At 32.9% G+C, this 22394-nt stretch overlaps 1 protein-coding gene across 1 annotated transcript; it reads left to right on the top strand.

The window, feature by feature from the left end:
- The first annotated feature begins 13804 nt into the window (after window positions 1-13804).
- On the top strand, window positions 13805-15785 carry LOC104610788 (zinc transporter 1-like). The gene is made up of 3 exons (XM_010277576.2): window positions 13805-14673; window positions 14892-15041; window positions 15314-15785. Exons 1-3 carry the CDS (start codon window positions 14056-14058, stop codon window positions 15617-15619), a joined length of 1074 nt encoding a protein of 357 aa, XP_010275878.1. The 5' UTR covers window positions 13805-14055; the 3' UTR covers window positions 15620-15785.
- The last annotated feature ends 6609 nt before the right edge of the window (window positions 15786-22394 follow it).

Below are 22394 nucleotides of genomic sequence, written 5' to 3'. Positions count from 1 at the left end.
ATATTAGTGCAAATAAAATTGCACTGCAATCAAATACAGCCTAAGGCTTAGTTTGGAAGGAATACAAATACAAATATATAGAGTACAAAACTATATATTTGTATTATTTTATATGTATTTATAATACACATATTTGTATTTATAGTCCTCAAACACAATAAATAGAAGAATTGAAATGTCCTTTTAATAGAATACTGTGCCTATCATTTGAAGGTACAATAAACAAATAAAGTGATTATCCATTGCAACTGTTAATGGGCTGACCTGTAATGGTTTTGTGTTTGTTCTATACTTGGCCTTGTCATGGTCAGCTATATGAATCCCGAATCATAAACATATAAGAGTTTGGCATAAGTTTCAATACTAGCTACCAATCTGATGCAACCCTCCACTTTTGGGACGGGATCAGCTGCCCAGTTCATGGAATGCGCCCCACAGTCCATCCCATCTGTGCATTCGAAGTATCTCCCCATGACAATAAGCGAGATTGGCTTCCATCAAGGTAAGCCCGTATCAACACTGTTTTAAAGCCTTTTGTAATTTTGTTGGACTGATGTTCTATTAGTGCCTTTCTGAACGCATTTCTACCACCTGGTCTTCAGTGTTGCAATGCTTCAATTCAATTTCTTTTCTTTTTTTTGCATCTAACTTGCGAATGAAATGATGATGAATTTCTACGTGTTTGGTTCTTCCTTGGTGAATTGGAGTTTTTGTGAGAGCAATAGTGGACCTATTGTCACAATGTACCCAAGTTGCCTCGTTTTGCTTCTTATTCAAATCATTCGAAATCCTTCGTAGCCAAATAGCTTGGTATGTAGTCATAGTTCTTAAAAGTGCAATAGTAGATTGCTTCTTTGTTGTCCAAGATATAACTCCTAAATTAAGGCTAAATAGGTAATTTGTTGTTCTTTTCCTATCATTAGTATTACCTGCCTAATCACTATTAGAAAAAGAGATTAGTTTAGAGTCAGTGATACTTGTATATCGTATGCCAAAATTGGGTGTGCCATTGAAGTATCTCAAAATCTTATTTGTATCTCCAAGACGATGCTTACTTGGTCTATGCATAAACCAGGAAATAATGATTAGGGAATAGTAGACCTCCAACCATGCTTTTGAAATATTTCTCATCACACTTCTCAACACCATCGATGAAGGAAAGTTTCTCATTCACATTCATAGGAGTTTTAGTAGTTTATTGTTTGACATTCCAAACTTTCTCAAGAGATCCAAAGATTTTTTTTGATAGATAGAAATTTCATTACTATCTTGAATAACATGAATTCCAAGCATTTTGACATTTCAAAACATTGTTCATATTCTCCTTAAAATTTTTAGCCATTTCAAACACGTGGCATTTAGGTGATACCTCGACATTGAGAAAGCATATCACCCCGATAAGGCGGCTAGTAGCACCTTGCCTAAGGCCGACCTAAAGTATCTTGGTTTGTCGGACCTAAAGGACATCTGCATAAGGAGCGACCTCCTTCAGGATCCATTCGAGCTAAGTAGGGTACAAATGGCAACCTACAATGCGTGCTTGCCAACTTATAACATAGATCCGTTAACAAGACCGAGTTCTCTGGAGTAATAACGCTCGACCGTTAAGCCAACCTACCCGCATCAGAGTCGATCGAAAGGCCCTTAGCTCTCTGCACAGATTATGTAACCGACAGAGATATTCTCTCCCGACTTAGCAAAAGCGGCTCCTGGGAATCTCGGATCGGTTACAAAGGGTATCTAATCCTTTACTCCTATATAAAGCCATCATTCTCCTGAGAGAAGGTACACACAATTAAGATCTTGCATACTCTCATCTTCCAAGCATTCTCATTCTCCAAGAAACTATTCACTGACTTAAGCATCGGAGTGCCCACCCTGGGTAAAAGCAACCCGGGCATTTTGATATTGTTTTCTCATAGGTCTCTCTAGAGGACTATACAACTTATCATCCGAGCTACCTTTAGCTCGGCCAAACTTAGCTTGGCTTCTGACAAGGAGACCTCCAGCTCAGTATCCTAGTCATCCGCCACGTGAAATCTGCCAGATCGCGCTCCATCAATTGGCATCGTTTGTGGGAACCACTACTAAAAGCCAAGACCAACCCACACTACAATCAGGTCACAGTGGGGCAAGACCAACCCACACTACTCCCAAAGGTCCCCTTAGTGACAATCAGACAAATCACTATGCCCTTGACTCCACCAAGCATCCCACCTGTGTCAAACTCAGCTCTTCCACTACCTTAGGTGAACACACCTCTTCCTACATTCGAGCCCTAAGTGGCTCCCGCTAGAATCGATGAGCGCCAGTTCTATAAGTTAGTGTAGTGTGTTTGGGAGATGGACTCGCAAATGAGAGCATGGGAAGATCGGTTCACCACCTTGCTAGGGGTGCAATAGCAACAAAAATCTCAGTAGTAGTAGTAGTGAACGCAGTAGCAGCGACAACAACAACAGTAGAACACTGGGCTGAACCCTAAATTGGTTCCCAACTAGGTCCCTAATCAGGTTCCCAACCAAGTTTCTAACCAAGTTCCAAACTAGGTTTCCGATCAAAACCTGAACCAAGCCCCGATGGAAGGGCAGAGCCGAGCTACTACGCCCATTGGAACTGAAGCTGCTAGCTCAACCGAAGGAGACGCTGTAGATGTACACACTGTGCCTTAGAGTCAACTCGCCCCGTTCGTGAGCGAGGTGGATAGAAAAATGAGAACAAGGAGTCCAGTTTGATTGGCAACTTGCCCGCATGACACCTATCTCGCACCTTGCCGCTAGCCGTTGAGATACTTGCGGCCCCGCGGCCTAAAGACTTCAAGGCCCCCAGTCTCGAATCCTATGATGGAATAATAGACCCTGTGGACGACATTGATAGTTTTCAAGCCTTAATGCAGCTACACAAGGCCAATGGTGCAAGTCTGTGAATGGCTTTCCTAACAACTCTCCGAGTAATAGCTCAGATGTGGTACTCGGGATTGGTCACCTGATCCATAAGAAGCTGGAACTAGTTCGCCACGCACTTTGCCACTAGCAAGAGGTTCCCCAAATCCGTGACTTGCCTATTGAATATCATCTAGCAACTAAATGAGACCCTCTGAGACTTCATCAAGAGATTCAATTTGGAGCGTCTCCAAATCCCCAACCTTGACCCAACAGTACAACTCACCATAGCGGTGAATGGTGTCCGCCACTTTGATTTACACTGGGAAGTTGAGTTGAACCCTCCAGCCTCTATGGAGGAGTTTCTCACCCAGGTTGATAAGTTCATGAAAGCGGAGGAGGCACTGGTTTGAGCCCATAGAAATATCGGCCTATGTATTTTACATAATGAATAGGTTCACTAGCACTCTTATGGAAGTCATTTTCTACAAAATACCAGCCTATGTATTTTGTTTTACTAGGTTTTTGGTGCTTGTTTGAGCCCATAGAGTGCCTTATTCAATTTTTACACTTTATGATCCATGCCTAGGGGTGGCCACGAGCCAAGACTTTCACGAGCTATTCAAGCTCAGATCAGCTTGGTTCAAACCGAGCCAAATTCAAGCTCACTATATAGGCTCATTTGCTAATCGAACCAAACTCGAGCCCAGTGAATCTTGGCTCGTGAGGCTCGTGAGCCTAGTATTAAATAAATAAATTTTATTATACATACATATATACAATAATTTTATTATATATAATAATATTTTTATTTTTCATGTATAATAGTAAATAATTTTTATAATTCTTATTTTCTTGTATGTAAAATAAAAATAATTTTTATAATAATTTTTTGTGTATGTAATATTAAATAATTTTTATAATTCTTAATTTTTGTCTAAAAATAAAAAATAATTTTATAAATATATTTTTTTTATTTAAAAAAAAAACTTGGCTTATAGTCGAGCTCGAGCTAAGCTGAGCCGAGCTCAAGCTCAAGTCTCTAGCTCAAATCGAGCTCGAGCCTGATACTATTCCTGCAAGCCGAGCTCAAATAGCCAAGTATTTGACTCAACTCGGCTTGAATCCACCCCTATCCATGCCTTCCTTCTCAAATCCCTATGGTTGCTCAACATATATCTCTTCCTCAAGATCACCATTGAAGAAGGCTGATTTGATATCAAGTTGAAAAACCTACCACTTCTTTTCGATTGCTAAGGCTAAAATAGTTTTAAAGTGTTAATTCTAGAGACAAGTTCAAAAGTTTCAAAGATACCATTACGTTATTGCTTCTTTTTTAGGAGGTAGATTAACCAATGTCTATTGGTCATTCTTTACAATGGCATTTATCTCTTGTTGCATTGTATTACACAATTCTTCTTTTGTTATTGCATCTTCAAAACATGTTGGTTTCATGGCACATAGAGCAAGTACACAAGAGGAATATATTTCATTAAGTCTTCTTATCTTCCTTGGAGGAGTTGAAAGAGCAAAATAAGATGGGATTATATCATGCATAGGCTTAACAGAAAATTCATTTGTTTCAATACACTAGTTAGTGTGCATGTGCTTTGCATTTAGCAACTTTTTATGATGATGGTAATAATAGATAATATGTTTCCAATTTTTTATATTTCTATTAAAATTATTCGTATTTTTCACACTTATTTTTATTTAATATGCTGAAATATATGATATTAGATATGTGCTCAAATGTTTTCTACCAATTTTTTTTGTATTTTTATACTTGTGTATTTTCATCTTTTAATTATTATTATTATTATTATTATTATTATTTAATTATGACATCAAAATGGTTGATACATTTGCCCCAAAAGGTTGAACTTTTGACTTACCACTAAACAAGAAAACAACTCCATTTCTGAGTTAGTTTTAAATTTGTATTTTATTTATATCGTCATTAAAAACAATTATTCTTTGTCATATTTATTTTTCATTAATATAGTTAATTAATATAGGACTATATGAAAGAATGGGAGTTGATACCCTAAATATAACTTAATGAGAGGAAATTGAATGAGTAGAAATGTAGTAGTTCAAATTACATTTTGCACCACCACAATTAGATAGGGGCCAAGTTTAAAAATAGGGGCATTTTTGTCGAAAATAGGATTCAATGAATGTTAATGGGTGCTAAGACCTTTAATATAAGAGTTAATGAGAGGGATTTGAATGAGGAAAAAAGTGGTTATTCAAATTAGATTTTTGCCATTACAATTAGAGGGGGGACCAAATTAAAAAAAAAAGGAGGTATTTTAGTTAAACAAAAGTTTTACACTCTCATTCGCACTTTTAATAGTAGTATAGATAAGGGCACAATTTGATTAGTTTCCTAATTCTAAGCTTCATTTTCATTAAAAATCACATTATGACATATGATCAAGCTTTTGGAGATAGGATCATAGTGTTGATAGCTTTTTGTCTTCTTATTATACTCAATGAAAATGCATTTTATACTTTAGTATCTAATTTCCTTCTTTGTTTTGAATGTATGAATGCATAGGCTAAAGAATTAAAAACTTTTAAATGATTTACACTGGATTTTATTCTTCTCCAAACTTCATATGGAGTTTTACTATTGACAATCCCTTATCGTGTAGCATGCTTCTTATTGCTATTTCAATAATAGTCCTATTTTTGTGCTTAACCACACCATTTTATTATGGTTAGATGCATTCCCTATTCCCTATGTACTATAAAATTCCTTGGAAGTAAACTCACCACCATGGTCACTACGCAAGGTAATAATAGAATGACCACAATGTTTCTCAACAAGCACTTTAACTTTAAATTGTTTGAAAATGGAGGACTTAAAATTTTCTTCGATAAAATATACCCACATTATTCTCATATAATCATCAACAAATAAAACAAAATATTTATTTCCACTAAAAGGATGCAACATGCAATTTGCATGGGACCACATATGTCAGCATGCACAAACAATAATGGTTATTTACTCTCCATGCTTCATACACACTTTTGCATCATTTTTAACAAGTGAAAGACTAGTAGCCATATTCAATTTATGCATCACATGCAATCCACCAAAATGCAAATGTGCATATGGTCTATACCATAGGCCCATAGCGTGGAATCTTCATTAAGCATTAATTGCAAACTTTTAAAACACTATTAGAAACATCTTATTTTTGTCATGGTAATAGAAAACATCAATTTCCTATCTTTCTTGTTATGAACCATGCAACTATCATTGTCTCAAACTTAACAAATTTTGAGCTAAACTAGGAACATACATTAATAACTTTTCTTCTCCCATCATAGTGGTAACAACAATAGTGCCAATTCCACACACTTGAATTTGGTTGTCGTCACTCATTCTCACTTGTCCTTTCATGGAATCATCAGAAGAGTTTTGTTTCCATTCATGTGATTACGACACTCACAATTGAAGTACCATGTTACAGAACTAAAATCATTGTTACCTCCATTTGAATTTCTCTGTTGACCATGAGATCTGCCTCTACTTCTTTCATTGTGACCTCTTCCAACACCTTCAAATCCTTTCTTAGAATGAATCCATCTTCATCTGAAATGCTTGCTCTGATGATATTTTAATTCTATTCAGTATTTGTTCATGTGTTTGTATAGAACATTAGAACCCATTAATTCATTCATATAATAAGAAAATAAGTCCTTATACTCTTCTATAGCAATGACAACATGATCATATTTAGATAGCAAGCTTTTTAACACCTTTTAAACAAAATTTTGATCAAGTAATTCCTCTTCACATGATCAAATTTGATTCACAATTGAGTTAAGTCTAGTAAAAAAAATCATGATTTTTTTAAATATTTCATAGAAAGGTTTTCAAATTCACAATAAAGAACCTGTAATTTATACCTTGATACTCTTCTTTGAGAATATCCCATGTTTCATTTGAAGTGATGCTATCCACCATGGCTTGATGGATCAATGACAAAGCTTTGGCATCTTTCTTCTTCTCCTTAAGCTTATTTTGTTGAACTGATGTAAGTTGATTGGGTTCTTCAAACTCATTTTCTACAATATCCCAAGCTTCAATTGATACAAATATTGTCTTCGTCTTAATGCTCCAAAACAAATAATTCGTGCCATAAAAAATAGGAACAACCAATGAACCATTCACAACATTATCTGCCATCCTACCACTTTTGGAACAACAAGGCTTTGATACCACCTGTAAATAGTGGTGGTAACTTTACAGCAATTTCAGAACCAGCAGGTTGTGTGTAGAACATTAAAATTGAGCAAGTATTAGCTGCAACAGTACATTATTCTAGAGACAAAATCTGATAAAGAAGAAATTTGAAGAGAGAGAACTTTTCTTCTATTACTTCATAACTTCAATACCTACAAGGAACCATTTAAATAGACTCAAAGCTAACAACTAACTAGATTTCATGATAACACGTTCAGCATGTCTTAGCCAAATTCTTTACCAAGAGATCACCAAAACAATTACACTAATAGATCACTACACAGACACGTTATAAACAATGGGAACTAACTCAAAACTAGAACTGATTTTTTTTTAAGGTATAAACTAGAACTGGTTGTGACTAGGCAACATGCCCTATTGCAATTTATTCCAATGAAGAAAAAAGACTCCTACTGATCTGAAACGTGGACCACCTAGCCCCATAGTTTGAATTACTTAACACTAATTGGCCTAGGGTAATTACGAAATTCCTTCTTTTTATAAGTCTAAATTATTTAGAAACAATCAATCAAAGTTTAGACAATAAAGTAGCATATTAACATATGCCCCAGGTTAATAATCAGCGTTGAAGAAAAATAAGAACAAAAACAAAACATGTCATACTAAAGCTAAAAAAACTAAGAACATAGACCTCATGACAACTACAAAATTGCTTGGGTTGCCAATTCTCCTAGGACCCATTTGCTTGGGTTACAAAAATATAGTCAAGTAACAAAACTCATAAATCAAACCAATGTTTTTGAATTGTTGACCCGGATGGTTGGACTATTAATTTGGCCTGGGAGCCATGCAGGAAACTAGTTCTCTTATTTTTCCAAACCTCTGGTTCTTGGCCAAAAACCGTTAAATTGATTAATGATCCGTTGATCTGGGAGGTCAACTATCGATCTTTTCGTGCATGTTTAATGGGTTTTTTTACTGCTTTTTATTTTAATTATTTTTGTCAGAATGAATTTTCCGTTCGATCTGTCAACCCAAAAACCAATGACCAGAACCGTTCCGAGTCAATTTTTAAAGCATCGAACCCAACTTCATCCAAGAGAAGATTTGTTGCCGGGACAAAAACTAAATACCAACTACTTTTCTTTATTTGTCACAAAACCAAAACAAACACCCGGAAAACTTGTTCAACACCCTAAATATATAAAATTAAGTTTGCACAAAACTGAAACCAATTTCCTAACCCATTAATATAATTACCTCAAAAAAATCCATTAAGGCTTAAAACTTAAGCCGCCTTGTCTTTCTAAAACCAAAGGGGAAAATAAATCATCAACCTGAGACAATAATCAAGTCCAAGCAATGGCTAAACTTTTCCGAATAAGAATAAATTTTTGTTTTAAACTAATGAGTTGGGAGCTAAATTAAACTTTCAGTATTGAAAGAATTCAGCTTTCTAATTTAATTATCAAGCGTTAAGTCACATTTATTTCCATTTAGCTGGTAAAAAATTTTAAATTGCTTGGACTTTATGTGCATGTTACACTTATGTAAGATAGTGACGATATGGAAAATATTATCTACACTAATATGCATTTGACACGTGGTCACCTCAGAGGGTGACCTCATTTTTTCACAGGCCTCTGAGGGCGTTTCCAGTATTTCACCCCTTTCCCTGTGATGAGGCATTACGACCATGACCGAACCCTAGCCTCCAGTTCATTAAATGCAAGAATAACACCCGATTACGTGGTCATAGCCTTAGGCTGTCTTTGGTTGCAGTGCAAATTTATTTGCACTAATATAAATGCATAGGAATGTGTAAATGTAAAAAATGCAAATTTTTGTTTAATTTTGTTTTAGATTTTACTTTACTCTATTTTATGTTTTAATTTACTTCATTTGCACTGCAATCAAATAAAATGAGCTAAGATTTGAAACAAAAATAGGTAAGAATTTACATTCAAACTATTTTTCCTATCATGGTTTTGCATCAATACTTGCAACCAAACACAATCTTAGTAAAATCCATCATCATCGTGACCTGACGTGCAGAGCCGTTACAAAATGGAGACCGGATCTGCTCCTCACACCTGGTGCCTCGCATGCACATCCTATCATACATTGGGAACATCTCCAATACTTAATCCTGTGAAACAACCGTTTGTGAGGAACAGATCCCATCACTACAAAATGACCATAACGCCACCATTAAAAATGGGGATTGGAGGCCACAGTCACTTCTCTTACACATGTGCTATCTTCTTGACACAGTTCCTTTTGCTTAAATCGATAGTTAGGCAACTGAGAATGAGAATTTATTGACTTTTGCCACTGTAAGTGGTGCTGCTAATATGGTACACCACATCCGATCTAAGGTTTATCATTGCTTTTCTAGCAACGGACAAGGTTATCTCATTCATGAATGGGTGCACTTTTTGACCTTGAATTGGATAACCAATTCAATATTAGTAGTAATTGAGACCATATTTATTGGGAATGCTTAAAAATAAGTGTTTATTGGAAATAAGTGCTCATTAGGATTGAGATTATATACTTAAGCACTTATTGGTGTTTAGAAAATAAGCTAGAATAGTTGTTTATTTTAAAAATGAGGGCTTACTTTTTCTTTCAAAGTTATCTCTAGTTGAATTTTAAAATACCATTTATAAAATTATCCCTAGTTGAATTTTAAGAAGTACTTTCAAAAAGTGCTTTTGTAAAAGTATTTTCATAAAAGTGTTTTCATAAAGTGCTTTTATATAAAAGTACTTTTCATAAAATGACTTTCATAAAAGTGTTTTTGTAAAAGTAATTTAATAAAAGTACTTTCATAAAGGGTATATTTTGAAAATTTGAAAGCAAATGAAGAACAAAATAGTCACAAATGATTATTGAAGTAATTATTGAAGAAAAAGACTACCAAATGTCCGATATGAAATAAGTGCTTATTTTTTCAAATAAGCACTTGAAATAGTTGGGTGCCAACTGAAAATAAGTGTTTATTGGAATAAGCACTTGTTTTTAAGCACTTATTTTTAACATAAGCACTTCCAAACATGGCCTGAATCCCATAGACTAAATTGGTAGATGCCTATTTTTATTGTTACCCAACTTGTCCGGTCTCAATTCTTTTTGGTTTTTTAAGGTGAAATCAAAGAGGTTAACTCTTACCCTTGACTCTTCCCTTATTGGTAGTTTTTTTAAACATTGGTTTTATTTGTTGATTATTTAGCCTAATAATATATCCATTTCAATATAATTAATTTTTATTAATAATTATAATTTAATGTAAATACACCTAATGTATCTAAAATTATAGTTAAACTGATAATTTAATATATATATATATATATATATGTATGTATATATGTATATATATATGTATGTATATATATGTATATGTATATATTATATATATATATAGAGAGAGAGAGAGAGAATTTAATGGAGTAATCAGAGAATTAATGGCATGAGTTATTGAAGAACAAAACTAATGTCATAATTAATTATAAGAGATAATTAAAGGAGTTAATGAAAAAGAGGAGAAAAAGTTAGTGAGGAGAGACAAAAGTCTTAAAAGTGATTGGCACTTTGAGTTTTTTTGTTCATTTTAAAATTAGAAAAATTCAAAAAATAGGAAATAGATAAGTGCCAACAACCAAAAAATAGGAAAGTCTTAACTTATTGGAAAATTCTGTTTTAATATATAGATATAAATTTGGATAGGCTCCAAAAGGGAAAGGCGGCTAGGGTTTGACAAGGGTTTATTTTGGAGTGTAATAGCTAGAAAGTGTGAACCTAGGGTGGAGAAGTGAGATGGGTTCAAATCAAGGGCTGAGGTTTTCCTTAAACCTCTCTTGGTGGGTAATTATAGGGACTTAGTTTTGAAATTGTGAGATGTTTTTAAGACATGGTCTGGATTTAAGGAGGGGAATCTAATGGTTGCCAAAATTATGAAGGTGAAATGGATGAGCAAGTGAGATTTTTGAAAACAGAATCTAAAGTTTTTTGAAGGATGAAGGGGGTGCCTTTGAATGAAAATTTTATGGAGGGATGTTTAAGTGGGTCCCAATTGTTTTAGGCGGTTAATTATGTTAGGGTCCGTTTGGATCGCCGTTGGAATCGGAATTGAAATCCTTTGGAATTGGAATTGGAATGGTCCATTCCCATAATTTGTTGGTTCAGACAGGAATGAGAATGGGAATTAAAATCAAAGGAATGAAATTTCATTCCCAAGGGAGGGGCAGATGAGGGAATGCCATTCCAGCAGAAATGGGAATGAAATTCTGATTCTGTCCAATCAAACAGTTGGAATCGGAATAGCCCATTCCGATTCCGATTCCAGACCCCTATTCTAGCAAACCAAACGGGGCCTTAGAGTTGCTAGGGATCTTGGGCAGATTGAGCATTAGAAGTTTCAACCAGTAAGATTGTGCTAATTAGAATCTTTCTTGATGAAAGGGCAAAATGGGGTATTTGGTGCTAAAATTTGGTGGGTAGGTAGTCGAGTGTCTCAAGAAGATGATGTCAAGGTCACATGACCTGAAAACCAAGTGAGAGGGTAGGATTTCTTATTTGGGGGTTTCAACTAATGAGAGTGTGTACACCAAAATCTTTCTAAATCTAGGGGTAAAATGGAGATTTTGGGGCTAAAATTTGGTAGGTGAATAGTTAAGGATTTTAGGAGAATAATCGTAATGTTTGATGGTCTTAAAAATTTGGATGAAACGAAGGCTTTTGTGTTTGGAGGATCAAAGCCAATGAAAATGACAAGATCGAAATCTTTTTAAATGGAGGGGAAGATGAGGACTTTTGGACCGAAATCTGACTGGTGAGTAGTTGGTGGTCTTAGAAAGGTAATGGTAAGGTTTATTGAATTCAAGAACAAGGCCAAGGGAGGTCTTTATGTTTGGGGAGTTTCAAACAATGAGAATGGTCAAATCGAAATATTTCTTAAAGAAGGGGTAAAATGGGAATTTTTGTGAGCAAAGTATGGTGGTTGAATATGTAGTGATGTTTGAAGATGATGGTAAGGTTTTATGGTCTTAAAAGACAGGTCAAAGAGAAGGTTTTCAGGTTTAAGGGATCATACCCAATAAGAATGGTCATATCAAAATTTTTTTAAATGGAAGGGCAAAATAAGAAAATTTTGGAATGAAATTTGATAAGTAGATGGTCAATGACTTCTAAAATTTGATAGTAGGATTTGTTAAGTTTAAAGTTGGGTAAAAAATAAAGATCTCATATTTGAAGGTTTTTGCCAAGAGGTGATAAGTGACACAACGAAAGGTAAAGGTGGAAAATGATAAATGGGGATCTAAGAGTGCTTAAATGTTGTTGGATAAGTTTGATACGTTTTGTTGTAGGGTCAGAAGGGGAGATGTAGGGCTTGATGGTTTTTATCACCGTGGAGTGCTAAATGGAATTTTGGTTCGATGATGGGTAAAATAATAGAAAGTGGAGGTGGAGTTTGGTGAATGGATATCTAAGGGTGTTTGTGATCTGGCAGATAATACAAATATTTTGTTAGATAGGCAAAATGAAAGATTTAATGGTTCAATGTCTTCTAAGTCAAGTTGGATCAGTTAGCTGTGGGCCTCGAATCGGAATCTCAATTGCTTTAGGGGTTGAATGAGAGAATTCTTAGGTGGAATTTGGTATAGTTTGATCGTGTTGGGTATGTAAAGATCATAGGTTTTAGCATGGAGAAGTGTTGGAGTGTTAGATTTGTTGAAATAAAAATGACAAAACCTTGGAATTTGGGGCTGAGATTTGATGTGATTGGATATTTCATAACTCTAGTTCTAATGATGGAGTGTGATCATGTGACATGGAGTTGATGGGGGAATGATTGGAACCATTGGATGGGAATCTTACAAGTTTAACAGTTTGCAGAATTAATGGTGAATTTAAGGGTATTTGAGTGGACATTTGGTTTCTATTTTGATATATACTAAAAAGAAATTAGAGAGGTTTGATTAGACACTTAGGGCACAAAAGGCCTTTCACATCCTTTGGCATTACAAGTTGCAACCCTTGTTGCATTCTTCACCCCGTTTTCAAAACCTATGTACAGATCATCCTCATATGGTTGACTTACAGGCGTTATGCATAGTGTGGCGAGGAGGAGATATGGGCTCCCAAGAAAACACTAATTTAATAAATAACAAACAAGGGAAAATCTATGATATTGAAAAGATATGATATAAAAAGAGTTTTGACCAATTAAAACCCATTCATGAATTTTAATAAATAACATCTAATTCTCTATCACATTTATGATTCCAATTTATTTGAATTTTAATAAATAACATCTAATTCTCTATGACGTTTATGATTCCAATTTATTGATTAATTGTTTTTCGGATATCATATTTTTTCCAACAAACAAAGCCTAAACATGGCGTAAGGGGAATGCCCTGAAATTTGAACTCGGTTTCTTTTGATGTAAAACATGCGTGTCACACAACTCGCAAAATGTAAAATGTTGCCACAAAATTGTTGTGTCATCAAGCATAATTATAAATAAAAGAATAAATAACTCCTATAACGACATCTCGTCAGTTGACTTTGCCAATCTAAGCAAAGCACTGATCCCACTCTAAGCCTAAAGCCATGTTTCCACAGCACGATGACAACATAATGTCCACACTCCACACCCTGGATTTAATGCTTTTAATATCTATCAGTGCTTTCTGCTTTCTTTTCTGCCTTTTCCGTTTCTCAATTCAATCCATCGCTTTTTCCGGGAGGGCTCGGTTAAGCTATCTCCAGTATCTGTCTTTTATTCTTTTCTCTTTAATTGTCAAATTCAGAAGTCAGAACCTCTGAAACAAGCTGCTGGCTGTGCTGCACTGATGCTTATATAATTAAGGGATCCTGGTAGACCTCACATTTCCAACAACTTCAGCGCTCTCTGTTCTTCGTCTCATTCTCTATCACTCAACCATGAATAAGCTTCAGCCTGGTCCATCTAAGCACTTGAGAATCTCATCAACTCTCTTCCTCTTCATCCTCCTCCTCCTCCTCCCCATCTTAGCTTCTGGCGAGTGCACCTGTGATCCAACAGAGGAAGAGCATGACAAAGCTACATCACTTAAATATAAGATAGCTGGGATGGTAGCAATTCTGTCGGCCAGTGCGATTGGAGTCTGTATTCCGGTGCTCGGAAAGTCATTCCCGCCGTTGCGACCTGACAATGATATCTTCTTTATGATCAAGGCCTTCGCAGCTGGTGTAATCCTAGCAACAGGGTTCATACACATTCTCCCCGATGCGTTCGAGAAATTAACGTCGCCTTGCCTCAAAGGGAAGGTGTGGGAGAATTTTCCCTTCACTGGGTTCGTCGCAATGATGTCTGGAATCATTACGTTAATGGTGGATACCATTGCGACCAGTTACTTCCAGAGGCTTCACTTCAATAAATCTCAGCCGTTGAGTGTCGACCAGGAGACGGGCGGTGAGCATGCAGGGCACCTCCATGTTCATACGCATGCTACGCATGGTCACTCTCACGGATCGGATTCAAGCAGTTCGGAGCTTCTTCGGCATCGAATCATTTCGCAGGTAAAGTTGCCATGGGAGTTGGACTGACCTATCTCACTCAAATGGGTTGTTGAGAAATCTGGTATTTGGCCAGAATCTTGGTGGTTTCCTTTTCCATCTCCTGCTTCTCTTCTCCAATTAATCCTTCTGTAGGGTTTTTGAATTCCCTTAACTGTTTTGCCCTGATTATTATGAATTTATGAGAACTGAGTACTAATAATGATGTATTGGTGATGAAGGTTTTGGAGTTGGGGATTGTAGTTCACTCTGTGATTATTGGTATTTCTTTGGGAGCTTCTGAAAGCCCTTCAACAATTAGGCCCCTGGTTGCAGCTCTGACTTTCCATCAGTTCTTTGAGGGCATAGGACTTGGGGGGTGTATCACTCAGGTATCAAATTAAAACCATTTGTTTCATTTCATTTACCGAATTGCAGTATGTTGTCCTCTGTTTCTTGGACCCCACCCAAGGAGTAGAGCTCCACTTGGGTTGGTCTCAACTGGGTCCTATGCTTTTAAATCATTTATGTAGGTTCAGTCCAACTGCAATGAAAAAGATGGTTAATTTCATTTGAGAGTTTGTATCTCTGGTTCAATTGCTTTTTGTCTTTTATTTGTTTATTAATTGATAGATATTTCATCTTTTTTCATGTCTGTCAACAGGCAAGATTCAAAAGGAGGGCTGTAGTGGTGATGACACTGTTTTTCTCTCTTACCACTCCTGTTGGGATTGCAGTGGGCTTAGGAATAACAAACATTTATGATGAGAACACTTCAACTGCTCTAAGCGTTGAAGGGGTTCTTGATTCTGCTGCAGCTGGGATCTTGATTTATATGGCGCTTGTTGATCTACTTGCAGCTGATTTCATGAACCCTAGGATGCAAAGCAACGGAAGACTTCAGATTGGAGCATATATCTCACTTTTAATTGGGGCTGGTTGCATGTCTGTCTTAGCTAAATGGGCATAATAGTTGTGGTTGATGCACAGGAAATATTTGTAATATTTGTTGTAATTTTGCTCTTTTTACTTTTTTGAATTTGAAAGTAAAGCATTGTTGTTTTGTTTTCATTTACAGACATTCATGTAATAATGTACTTGTGCCTTTTACATTCATAGATGATTAAATCATTAAATGTAGTTTTTGATGGATACAGAAGAAAAACTAGCCCACTTACATACAGGAAGATATGGAGCTGTTTTTATTCATCTTCTTTAGAGAAACTAATTGGTTGGGCCGAAGCTTTTTGGCTGAAGGACAACAAATTTAAACTTTGGAGGGTTTATCTCCTGCAAGCAAAATCTCTTTGCTCACGTAGCATCCAGCCACACATTAGGAATATCTTTCATACGTGTTAAATTTATGGGAAGATATTTTCAATATCTGGCTGAATTCCCATGCTTTCACAGAATACTAGGGATGCAAGAGTATACAATTGTTATATATAATAATTAATAATCACTCATATTTTATATAATACTTTTAATATTATTTTACAACACAAAAATAACAATAATTAATTTTAGATATCATTGTTTATCAAATTTAGGGATGACAATTTTCTCCATTTCCCCAATCATCGTGGGGATTTTTCCTGAATAGGGCAGAGATAGGGATGATTTTTCCCTCACGGGGATAGACATGGGAAAATTTTCATCCCTGTTGGCGGGGACGATGCGGGGATGGGGAGAGTGCTCTTTGCCCCACGCGGACCCCGATCCCCACCCCATGGGATCCTCGCTAATATATATGTATATATACACATACATTTATATATGTATATATGTACGCATACATCTATATATTAATGTTTTTAAAAATATAGTTGAATATATTTGAATCTTTTCTAATAGGATTGCAATTTTTAATTATTTTATTTTTATTTTTTAAATAAAATAAAAAATAAAAACATAGTGGTTGACATTATAAAAAATCACGGGGAATGGGGATCCTCATGGTGATGGGGATAACTTTGTCCCTGCCTCGCCCCGTTGCCATTCCGAATCAAACTAATGAAAATGATCGACCTGCTTTCTAGTATTTCTAGTCAACTTTGGTTGAACAATTTCCCAACCAATTGTATTATTATTAGATATCTATTATATTTTCATTATAAATTTATCTTCAATGGCTATGTACTTTTCCCATAAATTTTTAATAATTATTGGAGATTAAACTATTGTTATTTATTAGAGATTAGACTATTAATTTAATTGAAATTGGGAGTGTTCAATGATTGGTTCAGTTCAATTGCAGGCCGTTTGACTAACCAAATCGATCTCGTCAAGTTGGGAGTTTATCACTCGAAACTGATTGACCATTATTTAAAACCCACAAACACGGATTGTATCGGTTTGGGCCTATTTTCGGTTTGGTTCGTTTGTTCAAAAGATTTAAACTTAAAAGTTAAACTTAAATTTAATAAATTATAATGATATTATTAAAAAATAAATTTATAATATAAAATATTTTAGACTAAGAAATATGAGAATTTTTCCACTTTCCTGTATTAAAAAATTAAATTTAAATATAAAATATTAATAAATATTTATGGTTGGGTCTGTTCAGTTTTGGTCAGTTTACAAATGGCCAAACTAAAATTGACCTAACTTAGTCGGGTTGGAAAATTACTAAACCAAAGCCTATTGGAAATACTAAAAAATTGACCAACTTGGGTTGAATTCGATTGAATTGATTATTAAAAAGTTAAAATATAAAACAATTATATACTCTTATGTATTTCTATTATTTAACTTTTACTTAACAAAGTCCGTGCCATGCACGAGTCTCCACTAATATATAGATATATATGCATAGTTCTTGCTCACAGGAATCCCATCACTACAACCAAAAGCTACCACTAGAAGCACTCTTAATTGGGCATTAAAAAAAATTTCCATAAAAAATATATTTTTTCTATTTTTTTTTTTGGCTAAGGACAGTATATTTGGGCTTTATGGTGTAGCCCCATCTTGCAAAGGCAAAAGCTGCCTTGGAAAGACCCCCAAATGGGGACTAAAATAACTTCAATGAAAATAAGTTATTTTATTATTTTGGCTTAAAGGACTGCAAATTTGGGCTTTTCACCTAACATTATTTATAGGCCGTCCAAATCGGGTCCATCTTACAAAGCCACCGGAAAGCCCTTCCAATGGCCACAACTCTTAACTCTTAACTTTTAAAAGTTGTTTTTTTTTTCTTTTTTTTTATGTTTTTCCAAATTTATGGAAACGTGGGCGTATTGGATTGAGCTGCTTTGTTGAATAATGGATGGGGCAAGTTAACACCATACTTTTTTTTATCAAAAAAGACACTATACTTTTGGGGAAAACAAGGTTCAAAGTATTGGAAGGACAAATATAAGAGATATATCGGGACACACCTTGGATACATATAAATACGGACGAAAAATTAAGAGACGCATGAAAACACATGTAAATGCTATAAATACTCTAATAAATTCATAAGTAAACACCAATATCACTAAATATAAGACTTAAATGAGTTATTTATACATAAAAATCACGTGTTTTAATGGGCTTTTATAAAAAAAAATATTATAATCAACAAACAGGAACAAAAACATACTATTTAATAAAACACTTAATTCAGTTCCAATCTGCCAAGTTCCAACTTCAAATTTTAAATCTATTATAATTTACAAATTCAACATTTGAATCCCATTATGATGTTTAAAAGTTAAAACTTTACATGAAATCATCAATCACATAATTGATCAATTATTATATAAATTATCCAATTTTAAGTGTTAATGTGTTAGTAAATTAATTTTCAATTGTTATTCAGAAATTTTTTTATTTTTTTAAAATATTTTTTTTCAATTATTATCTAATACAAATATCCAATTAAACAAATAATAACTGTTTTCATATTTTTGAGGCCACAATTATATTCACATTCAAATTATAGATTCTCATGTGAAATATACCAATGCCTTTTATTTTGTATTTTTTAAATATTACTAAAAAATCTTTTTAATTGTTTTAAACATTTTCCAAGTGTTATCTAATCCATTTAAGCAATCAAAAATCATTGAATCAAATAATTATGTAAAATTTGTAATTATTGAATCAAACATTTTTCTGTATTTTTTAAATAATTATTTATTTTTTACTCAAATAATTATTTTGCATGCTTTATTATAAAAATTAAACAAATATTTTTTTTGAATGGCTTCATGGACATCTATTTTTTTATTCTAAAATTAATAATTATTTTGCAAGTTTTATTCTAAAAACTAAATAATTATTTATTTTTATTCAAATAATTATTTTTCATGTTTTATTCTAAAAATTAAATTAAAATTTAAAAAAAGTAAATATGTAACAGAAAATTTGAATGAATTTATGGACATAATAGATGAAATACTTAATTTGCATATTTCATTCTAAAAACTAAATAATTATTTATTTTTATTGAAATAATTATTTTGCATGTTTTATTCTAAAAATTAAACTAAAATTTAAAAAGTAAATATGCAACAGAAAAATTGAATGGGTTTATGAACATAATAGATCATCCATATATTTATTGTAAATATTTATTATTAGAATTTTATCATAGCAAAAAATTAGAGAAATAAATAAATATTTATAATCTAAAAATAAGAATAAAAAACAACATAAAATCTTCATATGATATTTCGATATATTGATGTCATTCTTAGCTCTACAACTTACTCAACCTATATATTATATATTATTCTAAAAATTATAAAATAAAAATATCAATTATTTAGAAGAAATTTAAATTTATCTATGAATGTGATAGATCATCCATAGATCTACAACATAATCAATATTTAGAGGTAGATCACAAAAAGAAACCTAAAATTTTCATTTCTTTCAGATTTTTAATATTTTAGAAAATTTCAAATATTCACAAAGATGTTTCTAAGCATCCAAACTAAAAAAACACAAAAACATTGGCTGAGATTGTAAAAAAAATTGAAGAAACATACATATTTTCGCTCATTTTTTAACAATCTTGAAAAACTTGTTGGATCTTGGAAATTTGTGGATATTTTGGTGGGTTTTGACTAGATTTCATTCTCCAAGAATGGTATGAAGGTTTCTAGAGGGTTTTGGGAAGAAAGAGGGCTTCTAAAATGAAGTTTTTTTTAGAAGCCCTCTTTCGAATGACGTTTTTTTTTTTGATTTTCCGCAACAGTAAAATCGCATTGTATTGGCCATACGCTATCGTATCGGTTGCGTATTTTCTGATACAACACTGAAATAGGTCGATACTTATCGAAACGTTACCGAACGGGCACAATACGTTTCCGGAATGGTACTAAAGATTTGATACCATTCCCCGTGCCGGAACCTCAAAGATACGATACATATCAGCCGATACGTAACGAAATTTTGAACCTTGGGGAAAAATCAAATTTGTATACTCAAGCAAATCATACTTTGAGTAAATTTCTTAAATTAACCTTATGGTTTGACTAATTGACTATGTATACCTTTACTGTTTCACAATTGTCTTGACCCTAACAAAGGCTAGGGGTGTTCACAGTTCGGTTGACACATTTTTTGGAATTGAACCGGTACTATTAGTTTTTGAAAAATTGGTAACCGAAACCGAACCAAAGCTAGTCGGCTAACTGGTTGATCGGTTCGGTTAACCGTTGGTTCGGTTCATCGATTTTTTGGTTTTTTTAGTTTTTACAATATATATTATAAAAATATATATAAATATATAATAAAAAATTATAAATATATAAAATATTATATTTTAAATGATTAATAATATAATATATTATAAATATATATATATAATGCATATTTATTAATTTATAATATATAAAAAATATAATATATATATAATATAATATACATAAATATATATAAAATATATAGAAATATATGTATACTACTCAGTCCGGTTAACCGCCAGTTTTCTATATTAGTTAATCGAAATAGAACCGGTACCTTCAGTTTTTTAAAACATCAAACTAAAACCAAACCGACCGGTTTGGTTAATTGATTTGTCGGTTTGGTTTTTCGATTTTTTTTTTTTGCTCACCCCTACCCTATAGTTTTGAGAAGAAAAGTGCAAATACCTCATTTCCCTTGGCTTTTCAGTAATAAAGACATTGAAATTACCAAATTACCCTTATCATTGTTAATGTATTATCATACATAATTTAAAGTTTCAAATAACCCTTCACTAATTTATTTTGATAGACAATTTTGAAAGAATTATTCTCGTTACTTTTCTTGGACAAATGTAAAAAGGCTGAAGTGAAGTAAAATTAATGCATTACATCAACACTTTTTATTTGGAATGCTGACTAAAGGAAGGTATATGCACCTTTTTTCAAAACAATAGGGGATGTTGTTGTTAGGGTCAAAACACTGGGGAGTTTCATAGGATTGCTAGAAAACCCAATGAGGTTTTTATAATTTTCCTTATTTGTAAATGTGATTTAAATTGACTTTAAAATAATTACAATATGTTTAGTACTAATATTTTTTATTAACTTTTGATATTATTAAAAATTGAAATTATTTAGTATATTAAGTTTTTATTAAGTTTAAATTCCTTATGAAACTTAATTAACTATATGATTTTTTAATTTTAGTGGAACTTAAGTTGGTTTTAAATTAATAAATCTAATTATAAAACTAATAATTGTTAGATGATTTTGTATTAGTTTATATGAATTTTAACTTAATTCATCTTACTCCTTTTATTTATTAAATTAATATTTTTTTATCAATAACTATAATTAATAATTTTTTTATTTTATTTAAGTAACTTACTAAATTATTTTTATAATGGTTAATTATTTTTTATTATTTTTAAGTGGAATATAAATGGATTATAATTTTAAATAGAAGTAGATTATTTATCACAATAATATATCATTGAATATCTCAATTTCAATTAATTAATTTTACTGATAATTACAGTTTAATGCAATATATGTATGTATGTATATAATTGTAGTTAAATTTATTTATATATGTATATATATATAATTAAATTAAAATGGACATTTATATAGATATGAATTTTATGCAATTTAATGAAGTAATGGAGATGGGAGAGAATTAGGCCATGTTTGGTTCAACTCTCATTCTTTCTCATTCTTACCCAAGACAAAATTCTAAAATAGATAAGAATGGGTAAAAATAGGCAGAATGAGAAAATATTGTTAGAACCAAACACTTTTTTCCTAAAAATGAATTCTTGTTAGACTAACAAGTGCTCTATGTTTATCATTTTATTCTTTAAAAAACAATTTTGCTGGTATTCATAAACTGCTAACCTAGGTCTCTAATAGTCAATGTTTACGAGTTGACATATAGATGTTTTGTAAAAGTATTTTCTTAAAAAGTGCTTTTATATAAGTATTTTTTCGTAAAAGTACTTCCATGAAAGTGCTTTTATAAAAGTACTTTCATAAAAATACTTTAGGGAAGTGCTTTTATAAAAGTACTTTTGTAAAAGTGTTTTTATTAAAGTGCTTTCATAAAAGTGGAGTGCTTTTATAAAAGTACATTTAGTACTTTATAAAAGTGCTTTAATGTAAAAGTACTTTTATAAAAGTGTTTTCAAAAAGTACTTTTGTAAAAGTGTTTTCATAAAAGTACTTTTGTAAAAGTGCTTTTGCAAAAGCAAACATCTATGTCAACAATTTTATAGGTAGAGTTTCCTCAAAGAATTAAGATGAGCAAGATGGGACATGACTATTTTTCATACTGCATGCTAC

This window comes from Nelumbo nucifera, chromosome 4, assembly GCF_055504915.1.
Source record: "Nelumbo nucifera cultivar China Antique chromosome 4, China Antique-T2T, whole genome shotgun sequence".
Classification (NCBI taxonomy): Eukaryota; Viridiplantae; Streptophyta; class Magnoliopsida; order Proteales; family Nelumbonaceae; genus Nelumbo; species Nelumbo nucifera.
The sequence above is the reverse complement of the archived record's forward strand: the minus strand, read 5'-3'. Positions and strand labels throughout refer to the sequence as shown.

What these genes read in the sequence shown, in the direction of transcription:
- LOC104610788 (XM_010277576.2), top strand. Translation starts at nt 14,056, where the DNA reads ATGAATAAGCTTCAGCCTGGTCCATCTAAGCACTTGAGAATCTCATCA. An exon ending in GGCATCGAATCATTTCGCAG is followed by an intron (nt 14,674 to 14,891) that starts GTAAAGTTGCCA and finishes TTGGTGATGAAG; the next exon opens with GTTTTGGAGTTGGGGATTGT. An exon ending in TTGGGGGGTGTATCACTCAG is followed by an intron (nt 15,042 to 15,313) that starts GTATCAAATTAA and finishes GTCTGTCAACAG; the next exon opens with GCAAGATTCAAAAGGAGGGC.